At 43.2% G+C, this 20,262-nt stretch overlaps 1 protein-coding gene across 5 annotated transcripts in view; it reads left to right on the top strand.

The window, feature by feature from the left end:
* ACSL3 (acyl-CoA synthetase long chain family member 3) overlaps window positions 1-4,037 on the top strand; it is a 49,598-nt gene extending 45,561 nt beyond the window's left edge. For 4 of the 5 annotated variants that reach the window (XM_040612701.1, XM_040612702.1, XM_040612703.1 and 1 more), the window contains 2 exons: window positions 1,300-1,457; window positions 3,691-4,037. In XM_040612701.1, coding sequence (XP_040468635.1) covers window positions 1,300-1,457; window positions 3,691-3,854 — 322 coding nt within the window. In that variant the 3' untranslated portion in view covers window positions 3,855-4,037. Of the gene's footprint in view, window positions 1-907; window positions 1,102-1,299; window positions 1,458-3,690 lie in introns of those variants that run through there. The other variant, XM_040612705.1, reaches the window with a different exon arrangement.
* Window positions 4,038-20,262: the final 16,225 nt, after the last annotated feature.

Raw genomic sequence — 20,262 nt, forward strand, 5'->3', positions numbered from 1 at the left:
TGTAGGAGCTGATGTGAGTCAACAAATATCAGAAGAAGGTAAATAACATGGCATAATCAGGTGCCTGCAAGATGTACAATGATCTTTTGCTCTACCAAGCATTAAAGGGTCTGAGTTCCACACGCAACGCTTGGGAAAAGGTGTCCCTCTTGGCAAGAGTCCAGGAGAAAAATGAGAGTGTCTAGGCAGCGATCTGTGATGTATGACTTGGGAGGAAAGGACATGGCTTAAATTCCTAAAGAAACTTGAAATCCGGAAGACTAGAAATGTGAGAAGGGGGAAAAAAATAGTAGCAGCCTGTGAACGAATAGAGGGCTTCTGAGGAAAGGAGGGGAACATCTGACCATCAAGCTGTATGAAAATACAACTGATATAAACCGCAGAGAGCGAGCGAGTCAGGAATAGCCATCATGAACAGTTTACTGATGCTAAGAATAATGAAGCGTTGACATTAGCATTTGCCTTATGTTTAAGAACGGGTTAGACAAATACTTGTTAGGTGTAGCTGACCTTGCTTGGTGGCAAGTGAATGAATTAGATGATCTGAGATCGCCTTCAGCTCTGGGATTCTGTGATCTGCTTTGTTAGAATCTCTTTGCTCTGTGAGGTTCTGTTCACATTTTCCATAAGCTTTGCACCATCTGAAAAATCTTGAATACCTGTTTCAGGGTGAATGGTGCTTCAGTGCTTTCCAAGACTTTGATATCACAGCTCTGTATGTTCTAGGCATATCAGGAGCAGGCAGAGATGGCCAGCAGTAGAGTGAGTGTATGGCCAATCACTTGAAAGAGAAAGAGAAGTCACTTCCCTTACAGAAGCAGGCGTTCTTTGAGATGTGTTGCACATATGCTCATTCCACAACCTGCTCTCCAACCCCTCTTCACTGCAGTCCTCTACTCCTCTACAGTAACTGGATTCTGCAGTTGAGAGGAAACTGGGGTAGGGAAGCCGCACACCAGTCTTCATACCGGGATGCAAAACATGAGCAGAGGCAGGGCGCATTGACATCGTATGGGTACTGCTTCCCCAAAGCTTTGAGCATGAGACACAGTGGAATATGCATATGGACAGCACACCTTGAAGCAGTCCAGTTGCTGTAAGGTAAGTAGCTTCTCTTTCTACTTATTTTTAAGCAGGCAAAGGTAACGTGTGTGCTGTTTCAGAAAGATTATCAGGTGAACAAAAGCCAACTGTTAAGAGCAATATCTCTGTGTAAAGTACAGACCCCCCAACTCGAAATGTTATTTTTGAAGACTTGTTAACTTTACAATTTATACTAAAGTACACTATACTTCTCAGTTTCCATTCTTATGTCATTGGATTTGTTGTGCCAAATCAAAAGGAGCTCGCAGAACTAGCTCGAAAGAAAGGATTTAAAGGAACCTGGGAAGAGATCTGCAACAGTCCTGAGATGGAAAAAGAGGTACTGAAGGTGCTAGCTGAGGCTGCCATGGCAGGTGAGTAGCTGGGTAAAGAGTATGAACCTTGTGGACCATATTACAGATAAGCATAGACTCTAAAAATACTTCCTTGAGCAACATATATTTCATAGAACATAGATGAAGTGAAATTTTCATACAGAAAACCAGCAACAAAACATGAGATATGTCAGTCCTGCTGGTTTAGGTAACCATTTTTTTACCGTGGTCATTAGCTGAGGAAAGAATATAAAAACAGGTCAAACTTAAGAAGTTCAGTTCCGTATACATAGAGATGTGTGTGTCTGGTGCTCTTTAAGATGTCCTGCAGCGCCCTTTTGGCCTTGGCTGCTGGCCCAAAAGGGGGTGAGTCATCTGTAGATCCATGATATGTGTGTTGGGCATCATACAGTCTCACCTGCTACACACCTGTGCATAGCTGAAATGATGACAGGGCTCTCCTAGCTTCCAGTGACTTGCATCTGAGGGATTTCCTAAGCCAAAAGCAGTGTCTTTGTAGTTAATAATTTTCCATAGACTTTTCTTCCATTAACTCTTCTAGTCACATTTTAAAGTCACATAAATACTCTGTATCAGTACCCGTACTGTCTTGTGGCGGAGTTGCACAGCTCAGCCGAGTTTGTGTGAAGAACTCTCTGAAGAACCTGCCATCTGCTAGTTCAGCCTGATTCTGCTGAGCTCTTGTATGAGAAGTGGACAGTCACAATAGCAGTTGTCACTTTTTTTCCCATATCTGTTATACTTGCCCTTAGCTGTATTTTTTTTCCATGCTAATTGCTTGTAGTCTGTTTAGGTATTCTGGTGCAGAATGAAACAGTAGCACAGTGATGCTTTGTTTGCTCTTTCATAAGAATTTCTGCCTTGTTTTGGCTTTTGACTATTATGAAGCACTGAGCTTTTTTTCAGTCATTTATGACCACAGAATGTTTTTTTAAATGGTCGCTGTGGATGTTAACTCTGTTTTTCATATGCATTCTCTTCTAAGTTTTTCTGCAATGAATTGCAATCACTTGGTATCGTAATGTTCTTCTGCACCTGTTTGCAGTTTGTCCTCATCTCTCCTACAGATGACAAAGACTGTCGGAAGCACAAAGTTTTGTTAATCTTCACTTCTCCACATTACTTGTGATTATATGAAACTTATGATGCATACTTGCATACTTCTGTTACAGGAGCATGCTGTTACAATGAGTGCAGTCTCAATACTGCAGCAGACTTTTTTTTTTTTTTTTTTTTCCCCACATCTCCATTTTTTTTTTTTCATCTGCATGGAACATACAGGCAAAGTCATTCTAAGAAGTGCTGTGGTGGAGAGTGCTTGCTTTCCTTTTGGTTTTTTTTGTGCAGCACTATTCTAAAGAGAATTAAATATGTTGTTAAAATGGATAAAACGAATACTTGATTTGATCCTGAGGCACTTCTACACATTTTGTTGTTATTATATATTTGCTTTTGTTTTTCACTTTAGTATCATAGCCTTTACTTTCAAAGTAATATTATGATTTTTAGTACTAAATTGCAAAAAAAACCCCACAACCGAAACCCAGTGATTTAATATCAAGGGGAGTAAAAGGCATAGAAAGCTCTAAAAATTGTCCAGGATAATTATACATTTGTGGATTTGAAAATTTTTATCTAACCTGAAAGTAGATGTTTGTGTTAATATTGCCCATCTATTGATTAGTTTTTAGGGTTTTTTCTTCTTGCATCTGAAACCATAGGAGAAGCTCCTGCAAGTGGTACAGCATTTTGTGCTCAAGGTGTCACATGCAGAGCACCGTGCTGTTTCAGTAAGGAGAACAGCCACTGTATGAACTTGCTTTCCTTGAACAGTTTAGGGCTATCAGGAAAAAACACAACACACCCCCACCCTCGTTTTTTCAGGCTTACAGAATATGAATTTTAAGATTCTATCTCAGAAGATGAGTATCATAACAGGGCTACAACAGTGTGTATTTTGGGGATGTCACTTCCATGCACTGAGGCTTTCCTGAAGTTAGGAACAGTTAAAGTTAGGTACCCAAAAAGCTGGGAGTGATTTCAGGATTTCTGTGTAGACTGGAGCACAGTTACTGGTGGATGCTGTCCCTCTGCTCGTGACCACACAGGTTTTCAAAGCTAACCGTGGGGGTTTTGGGGTGCACTTCTTTGCTCACACTTTTCTGTGTGAGAATACAGTTTGTACTTGTATGCTTGATTGTAGAAAACCGGTTATGTTTAAGTTTTGTATTAAAAATGTTTATTTTTACAGCTAATCTGGAGAAGTTTGAAATACCAGTAAAAATTCGTTTGAGCCCTGATCCTTGGACCCCTGAGACTGGTCTAGTGACAGATGCGTTCAAACTAAAACGCAAAGAGCTTACGGCATACTATCAAATGGACATTGATCGAATGTATGGAAAAAACGTAAAATAATTCTTTTTTTCTGCACCACTTTGCTACAATGAGCTTGGATCAAATAGGAAATACTTGAATTGCCTGTCTCGACACTTGAGATCAACACAGAAAACCACCATTCCTCATTTGCAGCTTAAACTGTTATTTCTGATAACATCACCATGATGACTGGCAAGTTTAGTAAAATGTTATGGCAGCAAACTTGTGTCTGTCTCCTTTTTTCCAGTTTTCTTTGCTACCTTGTCAGTCTGTGGATTTTCCCGGGTCTTTTTGGGAAGCCATGATTCTGAAGCCTCAAGTTTTTAAACATTTATAAATCCTGTATAATGTTTTATTTGTATCTTTAAAATTTGGATGTATATAGAGAGAACTTGGCTATATAAGAAATGGTTATACTGGGGCCTTTTTTTACCTAATTATTTAAAGTTAAGAAGGTATTGATGTTGTGACACTATGTACATTGAAAATGCTTGTAACGAGATCGTTGTTGAACGGAGCACCAGGTTATTTGCTGCTGTGCTATTTTTCCTGTGTAAATCTGAGGGAGAAAATGTTTTGACATTCCAGGTCGTGTAACACACCTTCAATATGTGCCTAATGGTTACTTTTGTTTTTATCTGAAAGTGAAAAGATGGTCGTGGCACAGCTCTGCATAAAGGCAGGTACATTTGCAGGTGTTAGTTAAAGCTTGTTTAATACACAAGATGCTATTGACACAGCAAAAGCTAAATGTAAGAAGAATCTTTCAAATACAGAAACTCCTTTTTTAAATAGCTCATGACAGTTTCATCCAGTAGAATTGTATAGAGCTAGTAAGAGCTCTCAGCATTAATTTCACTTAAAACTTTGTACATTTAACAGTGTCCTTTTAGCAGAGGGACTGTAACAACTTCAGTGTTTTCTCATTAGGTTTGGACATTACACTGGGTTTCCTCTTTCATTGCTTGTGAAAGTCTGGTGAGACCCCTCTTCTGCCCTAGCTACAACCCAAATCTTACTCGGGGGGGATTTTTAAAGACATAATGACAGTTATGTTCTCAGCTCACTTGGTGCCTAGCTGCCCTTTGTGCCGTTAAAAATCTCCCTTTAATTCTGTGGGTTTTTTTGTTTAGCATTTTTTGGTTTAAAAAACAGATATTTGAAGTATTTGTCGGCCAGAGTTAATGTTGCTTGGTTTGTTACACCCAGTTCTTACTTTGGGAAGGAGTCTCAATTTCTGTTCTACTATAGATATGTGAATATTGTTTGAAGAGCTATGGGGGATCTTTTCTTCAGTGAGAGTGTTTAGATCTTTCAGATGTGAAATCTATTTTCAAAATATTTCTGGAAAGACTGTTTTAACCAGTTACATGAGAATGTGAAAATGCATACATCAGTCAACTTTGTGATGGAGCAAATATTTTAATAGCTTTAGTTTAGAGATTATTCCCTCATGTGTATCACAGTACTACAAAAATCGAGGTCTGATGCTTGCTGTAGTACCCTACTGTGGTAGCGTCTAGCAATTCTGAATGGCAGAAGCGTTTGGGGCAGAGTTCCTGCTGTTAGCGTTTGTGACGTGGGAGTTTTGGGAGATGATACACAAATTCTCAAATAATACTTTGGAGGGGTTTTTTAACTAAGTTAACACTTCCCTGTTGATTGTAAAAAGCAGTTTCATAGGAGTTGAAACTTATCAAGTAGGTACCCTGTACTTTAGCTTTGATGAAATGGTGAGAAGGTTTGTGCTGTATTTTGTGACGTTACCATCTCTCCCACTATTGGTGGATTTCCCCCACTGCTGCCTATGAAAAATTGTTACCTTTTTGGAGAATTTGGTGTAACTAGTCAAATGGAAATGTAAGCAACAAAAAGAAATCAAACCACATTTATGAGATTAATGCCTTCAGATATCTAGATCACAAATTAAAACCTTCTGGCCAGTAGAGATAAGACTAATGTTGGAAAATGAAGAATCTGAATGTGGAAATTGCCAAGTCTGTAGTAAAATGTCGGATCATATATTAGACATTACTAACACTTAATCTGTGCTCCATCAACATTGTTCTTAAATAGCTGGCAGCACAGGATGTACTTTGTTCAAGTATTTGTGTGATTTTCAGTGAAAACTAACTAGTTGCTGAAGTACTATGTATATCACTTGGTGCATTGTGCAGCAGATTTAAGCAAATCTGCTTTTGGTTAATTCAGGAGAAATCTGAAGTTAGTATTCTGCTAAGGGTCTAAACCCACTTCTGGATAAGTTGCACAAATTTAAACTTCTAAAATGGTTTGGAAACAGTAGTTCTGATTTTTCCTCTAATCCAGTCACAGGGTTGGGTTACAGTCTAACTGTACGTTTCATTTTGCAGTTCGGTTTTTATATTTAAAATGGAAGTTGATAAATATGTAGTTCCTCCTACTTCAGCAGTCATATTCATTGTGGACATTTATTTCTTCTTCCAAATGTGAAAATACAGCAGTTCATTAATTTTAATCTCAGCATTGGAGATAGACATTTACAATACTTGTATGGGCTTAAAATATTTGTGATGAGTATGTGTTTTCTTTTGATTTATAACAAAAGACAGACTTTTAATACTGCTAGGTTGAGTGCTTCCACATCCCGTTGAGGCCGCTTGTCCCATGGGTGCCCGTGCTTCTCGTTAATTGCCCAGGGCTGTTATGGGACGGTAAGTCACAGCTGCTGCTCAGATGTAGGGCTTCCTTGCTCCGGCAGTCGTACTCCTGTGGGCTGCTATGCCTGTCAGATACTTTTGGCTGCCACCGTCTTCTCACCCTGTGTTCTTGCATTGCTGAGCAGAAAAACAACATCAGGGAGGTTTGAAACCCTGTGTAGATGTGCTACATGCCAGCCAGGAATGTACCTAGTCTTGCTCCTTTTTTATTTTCTTTTTTTGTGTGTGTCTTCCCATGCCCAGTGTAACAAGAACAACAGAAGTACCTGCTGGAATGTATTGCGTGTGTCCCAGAGGCTGTGGGCAGCTGTAGGGTAAATTAGGAAAAGTGCATGGTTGGAAGTAATGGTCTCTGTCACGTGGGGGATTTTGTAATGTAAAAAGCCGGAACTTTTAAATAGTCTTTCTGAGTTCAAACTAAGAACAAGGGGCATATATCTCATCTGAGGGGCCCCCAAAAAGAGGGGATTTTTAACAAAGCTTTTGTAAATATAAATTTCCCAGGACTGAATCATCAGAAATTGTAACTATGTATTCTGTTGTGAAAATTTACATATTTCATTATATAAACAGCGACTGACCGATAAATTCCAAGGATGCTGTGAACCTCCTTTAAATTTCCACAGTTATTTAAAAATATTTCAGGACTTCAGGCTAAGTTCAATCTAGATGATGTAAGTGTTCTTTGCAGAGAGCAGTGTTTCTGGAGCAGGTGGGGACATTTAAAAATCACGTCAGAAAAGACCTTGCAGGTTTACTGCTGCTGCTATTGCAGTTCGCACACAAACAGGACCATGCCTCAAGGGGAAGCTGTATCTTAGCAGTAAAATATTTCTCCCTGAAACAAAAGCAAAAAACAACGTACAGCTGAAACTAAGAACATAATGCATACACCTATGGCCTACTGGTTTTATAGATAGGATGCGGACAAGGGTATGGAATTGAAACCATACATCAAAAACGTCCTATAAAACTTGTAACTTTATGCAGAAATTACTACGGGACGCAAGAGTCCTTTGTAATAACCTTTATCCAGCTAAAAATCACAAGCTTTTATTCTGTACTGAAACTACATTAAGGTGATGCAACGCAGCGTTTTTAATTTTTATTAATGTGATGTATTAACTACTTTGGACTGGGTATAAAACAGTGAACATCTGTTTCTTTACTGGTAAGAGAAACAATCTTCAACTTGCATACACCGTGGACCAGGCTGAAACGTTAATTGAATGACCAGTTGTATATTATTGTAATTGGTTATTTAATGTAAACTCATTTTCGATGTGATCTTGGTTGTTGCTATGAACTGCCTGAACATTGTATATCCTAATTGAGTTTTATTGTATGAATTATTTATTTGTAATTGGATATCATATTTCAAAAATAAAATTAATTTCACAAATTGGGCCCCATGCGTCCAGTTTTTTAAGCAGCGTTTTATTTTTATCTGAGTTCTAGATCAGTTACCATTGTAAATTAGTGCACGTAAATCCCACTGTTTAAGGAGGGTAGAGGGTTAGGATAGTTCAAATTGCTGCATTGCCAGGGAAACCTGTTTGGTGCTAGGCGTATCCTTTTGTTTTGCTCCCTGCCTCACCTCGCTGGTAACCTTTTGCAGAAGGTTCCCTTCTCCTCCTGCTGGTGTTTGGCATCTTGTCAGTGCCCTGTGTCAGTAGCCATGTGTTTGTGCTTTGCAGGTGGTGAACGTTCTGGGAGGCTACTCGGCCGTTTGTGCGGTAAAAACGTCACTGGTGTCTTTTTCTGTAGGTAATATTGTTGGTAGTGAGTTTGTGTATCTGGACTGGGTAGTAATCGCCCTTCTGTGCAAGGCTCACTGGTGCAGGAGTAGAAATGTTACAGAACACAGTGGGAATTCAGCCAGCTCGTGTTTTTTGAATCTATTCTTCCAGTCTTGTCAAATAGTCAAAACAAATGTAACAGTTCCAAGATGAATGCAGGAGCGTTGGTTATCAGGTCAGCCTGGTTTTCCACTACAGGAAGGTTACCATCCTGCTTTATCTTTTATTTGCATATGATTTGTCATTTACCCGTTAAGAACACCAGCTATGATAATGCCGTATGTAAAGCTATAAGCTTCTGCCATTTTTTTTACTGTCCAGGTGCACTAGGACTTACATTTGGTGTTTAATTTTTTATTTTAAGTTTATGGGCTTGAAGGGTCAGATCCCAAAGGCAAGTTAGATGCTGGCAACTTAAAAGATCTTGGGTGCTTCAAGGTTTTGACTACAAGCTTGCAAACCCCTTGCTGGTAACCAGCCAGCCTGGAGGCATCTCAACAGATCTATTGAGATACTCTTCTTGTGTTTTTGAGGGTCTTTATTGCCAGGTCCCCAGATGCCTGGGGTCAGTAGTGCTGGCTAAACGTCAAGCCTTCCCCGCTGTATAGCTGATCTTGATTTTTAACCCTTTCATCAGCCATGAGAAAGCTCCAGCTTCCTCCTGATTTTCAGCTACGTGCAAAGTAGTTTTTTGTTTCTTCCCTTCAAAAATACCGGGTGTTTCTAAGACTGAAAACTTTCTATTTCAAATTCATTTAGGATAATATGACATGCTTTAATTGATTTTGTTTGTTTGTTTGTTCGTGGAGTTTTTTCCCCTTAGGCATCCATGGCTTCTAAAATGCCTTTAGGTGTCTCCTTAGTAAAATAAAGAGAAGTAAACAAGTTCCGAGCTATTGTAGTAGGTAATTTATTATAGCAACTAATTTCAGAAAGGATAAACATGTAACCATTTTAGGAGCCTTAGTTTTCAGAAAATGTTATGTTAAGAAAGCCATCAGAGAGGCATAGGATCCAGAATAATAGATACAATAAAATTACAAATAAAAACATTGAAGTGATGAGTTGCTATCGTTGTCTACACCAGAAAAATCTAGGGGACAGCAGGGAAAGGGAATATGCAAGTAGCTGGAAAAGTGAGTGGTTTGTAAAAAATTTATAAATTTTAATACTTAAGAATAATATTTTTGAAAAAGTTTAATATTTTTGTGTATACACAATTTCTGCCTTGGCAGTAAGAGGTAAACCAAGAACGATGCCTGTGTTATGCTGGCACGGCTGGACTTGGTCTTGGGTGCCATCGCAGGGCAACGGTTCAGAAACGGCCTCACTCTTCCCGGGGTGGGGGGCTGTGGCTGGGGGTCCCGGGCAGCTGCGGCAGGTGAGGCAACGCTGCCTGCCCTCCTGTGTCAACAGTTCTGCAGGCGAGAGCAGATGGTGAATGGCGTGGAAAATTACCACTGTCTTTCTCTGGAAATCGTACGTATAGAATGGATGTCTGCACTTGGCAAGCTAGGGGAACAGATGATGGATATGCCTTTTCTTTGTGCTGGGGAGCCAGCGGTGGAAATGCTGCTTTTTCAGGATGAAAGGGTTGAGTAGTTTTCCATCTGCCTTTTGAGGTGCCAGCGAGAATTGGGAAATTACTAAAAGTTCCCAGGAGGGACAGCTTTTGCATATCCCAAGCCAAACTTCAGGGCCAGAGCTGACGGTGGTGGGCACGTGCCCATGCCTGTCCGGGTGGGATCCAGCTGCTGTGGCTGGAGGGACAGCAGGTGCGGGTAGATCACATTTCAGAGAGTTAGTTATAAATGCTTTCTCTGTTGAAGCTACTAAGTTAACTTTCAGCAAGTAGCGTCTGTAAGATTGGAATCCCAAATCTCATCATAGAATGCTTTAAACCAAGTATTTCAGCGCTTCATTCCTGCTTTACGTGGAAACCACTGCTTGGCTTTAACTGCCTACCTAATGTAAAGACCTCGCAGCCTTCCCGCAGGGCTGGGTGTTGGACCGCCTGTATGTGCATGTGGTCCCAGAAGGGCATCCCCAGGCTGCTGCGTGTCGCCCAGTACGAGCTGACTGGTAGGAAAGCAAACACTGTTTTGCTGCTGGGCGGGTGGGTTAAGTTTTGCTGTGAACACGCGTACCTCAAGGAGTGGTGCATTCCTCTATAACAAAATATTCTGTGCATGTGATACCAAAAAGGTGTTTTATTTCAGATTTCAGGGTTATGCAGCACTGCCAAGTGCAATAGCAGGAAAAAGCCACATGCCACACTTTAATCCCTGGCCCCTGAATATCCATGTATTGCGATATGCCCTTTCCCACTTTATGACAAGTGTGTGCTCAGTTTTATTTTTTTCATCTAAGACTGTAATACTTCCTATTAGTGGTGGGCTTGGATTTTATTTTTTAAATTATTTCCAGATAATTGAGAGACAACTTTATGAACATAAATGGTTTTAATGGAAAAATTCATATGGGTTTCATCGATACGCAATCACAGTAACAGTGTTTGGCAACAGGCCTGGTGGGTAGTGTCCTTAATCCTTCTGAAACGGCAAGATCTCGACAGATCCTTATGTTTCTGTAGGGTTTCTGCTACTTCTGGCTCCTGGAGAGGGTGGTGGAGAAAGTAGCATAATTTTGAAATATGAAAATATTAATAGCCAAAGAGAGTGTCTATTGTATCAAATTGTCATAAAACTCCCTGTATCCCAACCTGGTAAAAATTCCTGGATGCTTAGCTGCTTAGTGCAGACTTTGATTCAGAGATTTCTCTGTGCGGATCAGGTGCACTTCATTTTTTTCTAAGACTTGCATCATGGATCTTGCTGCAAACTCGCAAATTTTGTTACCTTTCCTAGTACCATATGTATCTATAGTTGTTTTTAAAGGTTAAATGTGTTAAGGATGACTTGGAAAGTAGAGGTTTCCATTCTTTAGGGTAGCTGGAAAGGTCTGGATGCTTAACAAGCTGTAAGAAAACCAGTTGCTAAAACTCGGTAAGAATTTCATGTCTCATCAGTTCTCTTCTCTGAATCTCACCCATGTTTACTGGGTATTTTTGCCAGGCTTCTCGGAAATGAAACTGTTTTGCTTAATTTTGTTGCAATTCAGGACTTAGTCTATTCCAGCTAAAGTAGCATAACAAAATTGCCAGGCAGACTGAGAATGCCAATGAGCAATCTGGCCCATTCAGCATCAAATCCTCTTTCCTCCTCCTTGCCAAAGTTGCACAAGAGCCACGTAACAAGGTGGGGGAAGGGAGGAGGTAGGCTTTCAAGAATAACTTTATCAAAAAAAGCTGATAAATTTGTGGCGTAGTGTGACTCTGCTGGGATATCTGCAGGCACGTGCACTCATGCTCATTGACACGCAAGGCAGATGTTACGTAGGTGGCCTGCAACAGGGTAGGATCGAGGGCCAGAAGATTTTTGGATTGGGCCTTCTGGAGGATGGTGCTTTCTGTTTGCTTTACATCTCACAGAGGATGGTATAAGCAAAATGTGCTAATACTTCTTTCAGAGATTTTTTATTATTATTATTTTTATTTGAAGTCTTCATAAGCTTGACAAATCTTTCCTTGAAAACATTGCCCATGTAGTTATTTCTCCACGTGGCTAGTAATGGATTATCGGATGTTTTCCAGAAATGGCAGGTGAGGGGTCTTGTCACAGGCAGGGTGTTGCTGATGGGCAGTGCCTCCCCAGGGCTGGCTTCCTTCCGACGCTGAACCCACGGGGCTGCTGTGGGCTCTGGATAGGTGGCTTCGGTCTGCTCAGGTGGAGTTGTCCTTCCAGTCGCAATGACAGTGTTTCCACTGAGCATGCAGAAAAGTTTCCCTGCCCTAACATGCTCTCCAGTACCCCAGTCTGCTTGTTTTGTATTTGTTTCTGTCTATATTCATCAATGTGCCATTGATAACGTGTTTTGCAGTGGTTTTCCTAATGTTTTCATAAAATGAGATTTGGGACTTTCCCCAGGATTTTTCCCAGTGGTACAAAGGGATACTTGCTTTTAAATAATTTTTTCCATTTACTATTTTCTGCCTGTAACTTTTCATTATACCACGCACCAATCAGATCTTTGTGGTACAGTCTTTTCCATAACAGATGTTTTGACTCTGTTAATTGTTTTACAAAATTTGGATTATATTAGATGTAGACACGATGGATTGCTTCCAAAGGAGGCATGATACTTTCTGGAAATCTTAACTGGCGAGTATTTCTAGAAATGGGTTTTTTTTGGGTGTTTCCTCCCGCCAAGGTCTGAAGGAGTGAGCCTGTGTCCGCTGCCTGCCTGGAGCAGCCGGTGCTGAGGGCGGTGGGCAGGTGTGAGCCCATCTGCCTTCGCTGCTCCTTGTGGAAGGGCGGGTGGAGACAAAGGAGATCCCACTGGGAAGTGCCTGCCCGGGCAGCCAAGGCCGGCTTACCCTCTGGCTCGGGGATATGGGGACAGCCAGTGCTGCTGGGCCAGGGGGAAAGGGAAAGCCTGATTAAAAAAATAATAATAATAAAAAAAAAATCCCTGACGCCTTCCTTTTTGTCTTGCTTGACTATGGAATATTTAGACTAATGCAATGAATTGGCATGTGATGGCTTATAGTTCAGTGGGTGCCGAGGCAGGCTGCTGGTGAGCAGGTGCTGCGCCCTGGCCGCTGTGCTCTGCGCTGAGGGGGCACCGGCTGCTGAAAGGGCCCTTGGCCCCTTGTGTGCCTGGCCCTGAGGTGCCCCCCGGGAGCTGGTGGCTGCCGCAGGCCTGTCCCATGTCCCTGCAAAGTGCTGTTCCCCCACTCCGTCCTGGCGGGGTGCACGGGGAAAGCTGCCGCATCCCGGCCCGATGGAATTGCGGGAGCGTGGCAGGCTCGTGGGCAAACTGGGAAATGGCCGGCAAGAAACGTTAAATTACTAAATTGTAACAAGTGGCTGATATCGAGTGGTAAACCTGGTGCCACCACCCCCTCCCCTTCCTTCAGAGCTGCCCTGCCTTTTCCACAAGGGAAAATACACTTAAATAAACCTTTCATTATTTATAATTAGATTAGCTACATGTTATTTATTTGTTTATTTATTTAAAAGAACGGGTAGAGTTTGCAGAAAACAAGAGTTATCCAGTCTTAAGCAGCCTGGAAGTTACCCAGCCTTATGGAGATCCTTGGAGGGAAGGCTTGGCCAAGGTGCAAGAAGAAATCTATTCTATTTACACCAACTCTCTTTTCCTTGGGGAAAAGATAAAAAAGCTGAGATCATTTGAATAACAGAGAAATCTGTCTAATCCCACCTGCTGGGCCATGCCATGGTACACCTGGAGCACCCTGGCCCTGGGCTGCCAGGGGTTGGCCCGGCTGGTGCTGGTGCTGTCCTGCGGGGTGCTGAGCGTCAGGGACACCCCGAGGCCTCAGGTGCAGGGACCCATGGGGCTGGTACTGCTGGCCGGCCCGTGGAGTGGTGAGCTGTGCCCATCTGGTGCTGCCCACGGCTTCTAATTTCTGGGGAAACAACAAACCCCTGACCCAACGGTGGTGGCCAGCGAGCCCTTAGCCACCAGGCATGCGTCTGCTTCTCTCTGTATTGCAGAGCCACTCGCCACCTGACGGCACCTGTGACTTTGTGGAAAAGCCACGTGAAAATGCTGATGTCTTGGGTGCTTTTTGGAACTGGTATCATCAACAGCAGCAGCCGCGGCTATGGGTACCGTGAGGGGCATGGTTTGGGTGAGGAATCTGCAACGTGGCTTTTTCTCCTTGCATGTGGAAAGAAGTTTCAAGGTGTTTCTTGAAAACTTTTATTATTAGCAGTTTACTTTTAAGTTTTAGTTTTCAAAGTGTGATGTAACTGGAGGAGATGCAGGTAGGTAGCTTCTCAGCCCTGCGCCAGGGACGACCAGCAGGCAGGAGGAAGGGAGCAGCTTTGCGGGGTGTTTGCCAGAACTTCTGTGGCACCTGGCACGGCTTCCCTGGGCTTGACTTCATCCCTGGTGCAGGCAGCAGCATCCTGCTCCGTGGGCTTGGCACTGTTCAGAGGTGGGGGTTGCAGGGGTCCCGGGCTGTGCCACAAGGGCTCCTCGGCAGCCCCACACGTGCCGGGATGGTGCCCGTGCAGAAGCCCTGCCTGTGCGCTCTCTGGGTTTTGCTGCTGATGGCAGCTGCGGGGCCAGAGCCTCCACTGGTGTCTGAGAGCCCAGGAGCCTCCCACCTGCTTCTGCCAGGAGTGAATTTTTTCCCCTTTCATAGCTTGGGGTAGGTTTTAAGGGCTAATCTAGGATAAGTGCAAACTGCACTCCAACAATTCCAAGCATTTGGATTATAGTTATTTCCATCTGTCTGTGTTTATTTACTTCTTCAAGAAAGCTCCAGTAGTACTCAGAACAGCTTTATTGTGCTAGAAATTTCTAACCCGCTGTGATATGTAGATTCCTGTGCTGATTCAGTGCAGCAAAGCCTTAGAACGGCTATTCAAGACCACTGACTGACACTGTTTCACGTTTCCTTTCCCACCATGGGCTGAGGCTACAGCATACTCCCCCTCTTTGAAAGAAGTGTACGGCTTCTTTCAACTTTTGTTTAATTAACTATTATTCCCAAAAGTGTTTCATTGTTTCTTTTGTATGCTCTTATTTTTTTCATTGCGTCTGTCTGTGTCTCGAGTCTGTCTGTCTGTATCCCCTTCCCCTTCCTGCCCTGACCAGAGCTGGCTGCGTTGGCAACGTCACATGGAACGCCAGCGGTGGATGGACTCCTGATCCTCTCTTTTTAAGGAATTTGTCCATGTGTTTGCCTCCATCACCGCTGAAAGCGGCTGCGTGGGGTGATGCCGGCCCTCTGGCAGGGAGAGCAGAGCTGTGGCATGCTTTCCCATCTGAAGCGCCACAGCCCACGTCACCAGTGCAGCCAGCTGCTGAGTCAGGACTTGCATCAAAGCCCAGCAAGGCGAAGGGAGCTTTTCCTCCTAACATCAGGAGCCTTGGGATTAAGCTCTGTAAGGACTTGTTCCTTATAAACAGTGACTTTATGCAGTAAAGGTTGCTGCTGTGGTAACCTTTAGCAGGGCTTCTGGCAATTATACCCAGTTTTCACTGTTAAATAGTCCCATTTTGGTTTTCATCCCAGCTCCATGTAAGAAACCCATTAGTAACTTGTTTGCCCTACATTTTTCTTGCTATGATTTTTTGATTTTATTGCCAAGACCTTTCTCATAGCTTTTGGAGGCAAATAGCTTTAAAGATTGATACATCTAACATGCTTGTAGCATCTCCGTGTCTGGTATTTACCTATAATTTATAAATATTTTGAGATTAGGAAGCACGTGTTGACTGCAGGAAGACTTTCTATATTAACCAAGCAGACAGAACGCTTGTCAATTTTTTCTCATAAGTACAGTGAAACTTAATTCTCTTTGTTATCCGCTCTATTCATCTGTTGGCCTGTTTTATTCTGGAGCTGATACCTTAAGCCATCTCTGAGAGATTTTTGATGTGACCAGGCATCACTTCTGGAGGTGGCTGCAGAGGTGGGAGCTGTGGGTTGGAGCATCCCAGCTCCTCTGCAACTGCAAAGGCTTATTTGTAGTGAGGTCCCCAACCAGGGTGTGATGCTGGAGAGATGAGCAAATAAGTATCACAGAGCCCCTTGTCATTGCAGTTCCTCTGGGAGTGAATACTCCTGTAGTGCTGGAGGGAATCAATAACTCAGCCCATGTGAGCCTGGCATAATTAACTTGATTTTTTTTTTTAATTAATTTTCTAGGCTAATAAACTGAGGCATTGGTAGCTTCAAAGCAAAAAATCTCTACTGATTTTTCTCTGCTGGTCCATGTGATGATCTTAAATGGGAGCTGTATGAATATCTTGGGGTGCATACCCCACGCGTTCATACCCTGCAAATGCACTGTAAGAAAATACAGCTGACAGTAGGCATGAAGGATGGCAATAGATATTTACACTATTTAGATATAATTTAAGTGATACTTAAAATGTTACTCAGGGTAATTTTTATGCTGCTTTCTTCACAGCTTTATCTTGATTTTTAGCCTTGGCTGTGTGAGCGGAGGTGTGTGTGCAGTGGGATGTGCCAGTGTCCCCCTGCCAGGGGCTGGCAGCCCCAGGGAGCTGCTCACCGTGGTGCTTGGCAAGCAGTGACTGGCTTTGCCCCACTCCCATGCACAGCATAACGCTCAGCGTCTATCGCCCACTTTGGTATGGTTTATTTTACTTCGAAGAGCAGCATCTGTCCTGCTCTCACCTTGCAGTGCAGTCCCATGGAGCGTGGTGGGTGCGTGGCAGAGTGGGGTCCGTGCCCTGGCCCCAGCCCACGCCATGGCTGCAGCCCCGCTGCATGTCCTGCCACCCCTCCTGCCCGCCTCCGCAGAGCCCTGCTGCTGGGTACAAAGGCTCCTGCTTTGGTTGTTGACCTGTTCAAACAGCGTTTGCTTTTCTCCTGGGTAAGATCTCCGTTTCTCTGCTGATGTTGCTTTGGGGTAGGATCTTTGCAAGTTGCCCATAGATTAATGTGTTGACGTACACAGTTTAGGATCCTTAACAGCTTATACTGTGTTGCAAGGTTGAGGGGGGCTTATGCATGCATAAATGAGAATAAGGTTTTTTTGTATTCACCTTTAGCTTAAAATGCCTGTAAACTGAATACTCAGATAGCTGCGAGTTGCCCATGAGACAGAGCCCTCAGGGCTCGGCGATGGTCCTCGGAGCACCTCCAGGAAGACCCCCGGGCATGGAGCATAACCAGCGTGCCTGCAGGTGGGACCACTGCTGCAGGAAGGGGGCCTGGGGGGCACAGGCTTCAAGAAGGGCATGTTTGTCTGGGGGCAAAGGAAAATGGTTGTGTTACCCACACCAAGTGCTCAGGGGACTGGCTAGTGGGGTTGTATAAACTGGGATGTGGCAGTTACTTTGAACCAGTGATGCCTGAGAGTGCAGGAGAATCCATGTGGGAGGATGAGTCATAACCGTGATGAGGAAGGGAAAGGGTGGGCAAGGCTGGTGAGCTGATGCTCCCCAGACGTAAAAAACATTCCCAGGTGCCTAACTCCTTCAAACCAGGCATCCTCCTACAACCTCACCAAGCATACTCTTGAGGGTGGAGGTACGTATCTAAATATTAAATGTACATCAACATCCAAAAAAATGAAATATCTTGACAAATTCTGAATGATACTGAGTCTCATGAGGAGACAGCTGAGCAAGAAAGGCTGCGAGCTATACAGGCAACAACTTAATCGCTTCTAGAAAAACTAGCTTTAAGAATTGCCATCAAAGCAAGCAGAATGTATCAAGGGAGGGAGGAGATTTGAATCTGTGGAGCGTGATTCCCTCTCCACTGCCGGTGGAAGAAGGCGGTGGGGCTGTCCCAGCACTCTGAGCCTGTTGTAAGAAAGGGGAAGGCTCAAGCGCGACCAACATGGATCTTCTCACCCAGACCTGGTAGGTCCCACTTAACGTGGCTCTGCTTAGGAGAGCAGGCAAGTGACTCTCCTGCAGAGGAAGGATGCTTTATGCTGCTGCAGCCCTGTCCATAAAACCTAATCGTGTGCAGTTTGGGTGAGCAGAGAGAAGTAAAACAAATGCTGCGCAGATGGATGCAGGCAGCTCTGTTCTTTCTCCAGCCAAATTTGTGAGTGCATCACCAATGTGAAGCTGCACCCAGCCAGTGCCAGCAGCCCAACTGGCAAAGGGACCGCGGTCCTTGGCACCTGCCTTTGCAGAGCTGCAGACCTACTTCCTCAGGGTAAATAAAAAAAAAACCACAAGGGCCAACGTCTCATCCTGTTCACTAGCATTTGATTTTTGTGCTGGAGCTGACTCAGGTTTATTCTTTTCAGCCACTAGAGAAAAAACCCAAAACCTTCCAGGATTAATAAATTGTGGCAAATGTTTGTAATTTGTCAGTGATTCAGTTACAATCATGCTTGCGTGCAACAGATGACTCGGTGAAGAACAGTGACATTTGTTTTCCTGTGAATTTGAGAAGCTCGTGCAAGAACAAAGACCCACGGTTCTGACCCGATTCCCTCACATTTTGTATCTAGAAAAAAGCAATACCCCCAAGCGTTGTGAAGAATTATCTCTCCAGTCCTATTTTATTTTGAAAATATTTTTAGTGTCTTCACAATAGCAAAACAAAGTTTTAAATAAATTATCTTTCTTTCTTTTTAATCTGTCCTTTATAGTTTTCCTGCTGTAGGGAGGAACTCCTGACCTCTCTCGGAGGCCATCTCCCCCCTGGGCAGTGACTCAGTCGTGCTTTGCCTTTTAGTCCTGGAGCAAGTGACAGAATGAAGGGTGCAAATCAGAAATCTCCACTTCTCAAGCCTGTGTACTTTCATACCAGACTCAGAACAAAATGTACTGGTTTGGGCTTCTCATACCTCTTTCATTTGCCTGCAACATTTCATAGATGTAAGGATTTTTTTTAAAACTGTTTTTAAGGCTAATATCAAGTTAAGCTGAAATAAGATCCGAAACAAATTTCTGCCTGAGGGTAAGGATAGTCTTGTTGCTACAATAGAGGCTGAGCAGTTGGACGTTTATTGTGTCATTGGCTTCCTGCTAGCCTCGACGTTTAATCTCTGCCACCGTTACCTTCATTGCTGAGCCGTAAACACATGTATCGAGTGTTACACCGACACAGAGCCTGGAATATACAGCCCTCGCAGTAATGGTGATTACTAAATGCGTTTAGCTTTAGCTGAGGCTCTGAGACTACGGGGCTGATTTCCCCACTGTGGATTTACTGTTGCAGAAGCAGCAGCATTGCAGAAGTGCTTTAACTGCATCCTCGAAGGAGAGTAGGGTCAAAGATAGCAGGGTTTCTGTTTCAGAGTGAAATAATGGGTGAGATCAGGCTGACTGGAATTTTTCTGTGTCTCTGACCCTGTCCATGCCAAGCCCACCACCTGCATGACACGGCAGTGCCGGTTGATTTCTGCAGCAGGGCTTCCCCCAGCCCTGGCTCTGCCACGCAGCTCCCCAGAGCTTTGCCCAGGATGAATAATTTCTGTGCCCTTGACTGAACCTGTGCTCAAATCATTTACGTTTTGAACATGGGAAAGCAGCTGAGAAATGTCGGGGCTGTGTTGTGGGCTTCCAGGGACGCAGGAGGGACCCAGCTGTGGATGTAAGCAGGGAGAAAGCTTGCTTAACACTTGAGGGAGAAGGTGGAAACAGGGGAACTTGTGGTTATGTCTGCTTTTTTCAAGTTTTGTTGCTTTTGCTAACTCCCAAGCAAGCTGTGATTTAAAAATCACAACTTAGATCCCCAAATGATGAGACTTAAGAAAGTAATGAATTTGGGGTTTTATTGTTTGGTTTCCTGGTTATCTGAGACACGAAAGCCATGGGCTGAACTTCTTCCTTTGACTGCAAGAGCAAGCAGCTTTTCTTTCTTGCCTTGTTCTTTTCTTATAGCAGCTTTGAATCCTTCTGGAGCTCTTTGAAAACCAGGCATCAGAAGATTGTTAGCTGATGCTAATGGGGAGTCAGAAGTGTGAATGGTGTCTTGGCAACAACTGAATAGTATGAAATGAGTATCTTAGTACAGCCTAATTAACGTGCCTAGTTAAATGGGGTGATTCGATAACTCCCTGCTTAAAGGTGCCTGGCATCACACAGGGTGCGTCCTGTACACCCCCAGTCATGGACAAATTTCCAGTATTCAAAATTCTGGTACAGAGGAGTTTGTTTCTTTCTTGGTTTCTCTTGCTTTGTAACTGCCTCCTGGGAAACCTTTACCTTTCAGCTTCAGGAAGGCAGTAATACATAGTTAATATAGATATAAGGGATCCTCATTTGGTTTTTACTTACATTTAGGGCATATTAATTGCCCCCACTTTATTGCTATAATAGAATTCTAATATATTTTGGTTTTTTTTTTGTTAACAAGATCTTGCATTTTTGCCATTTGTTTTTAAAGCTAGATTAAACCTCCTAAATTTA

Source organism: Falco naumanni, chromosome 13 (assembly GCF_017639655.2).
Source record: "Falco naumanni isolate bFalNau1 chromosome 13, bFalNau1.pat, whole genome shotgun sequence".
NCBI classification, from domain to species: Eukaryota; Metazoa; Chordata; class Aves; order Falconiformes; family Falconidae; genus Falco; species Falco naumanni.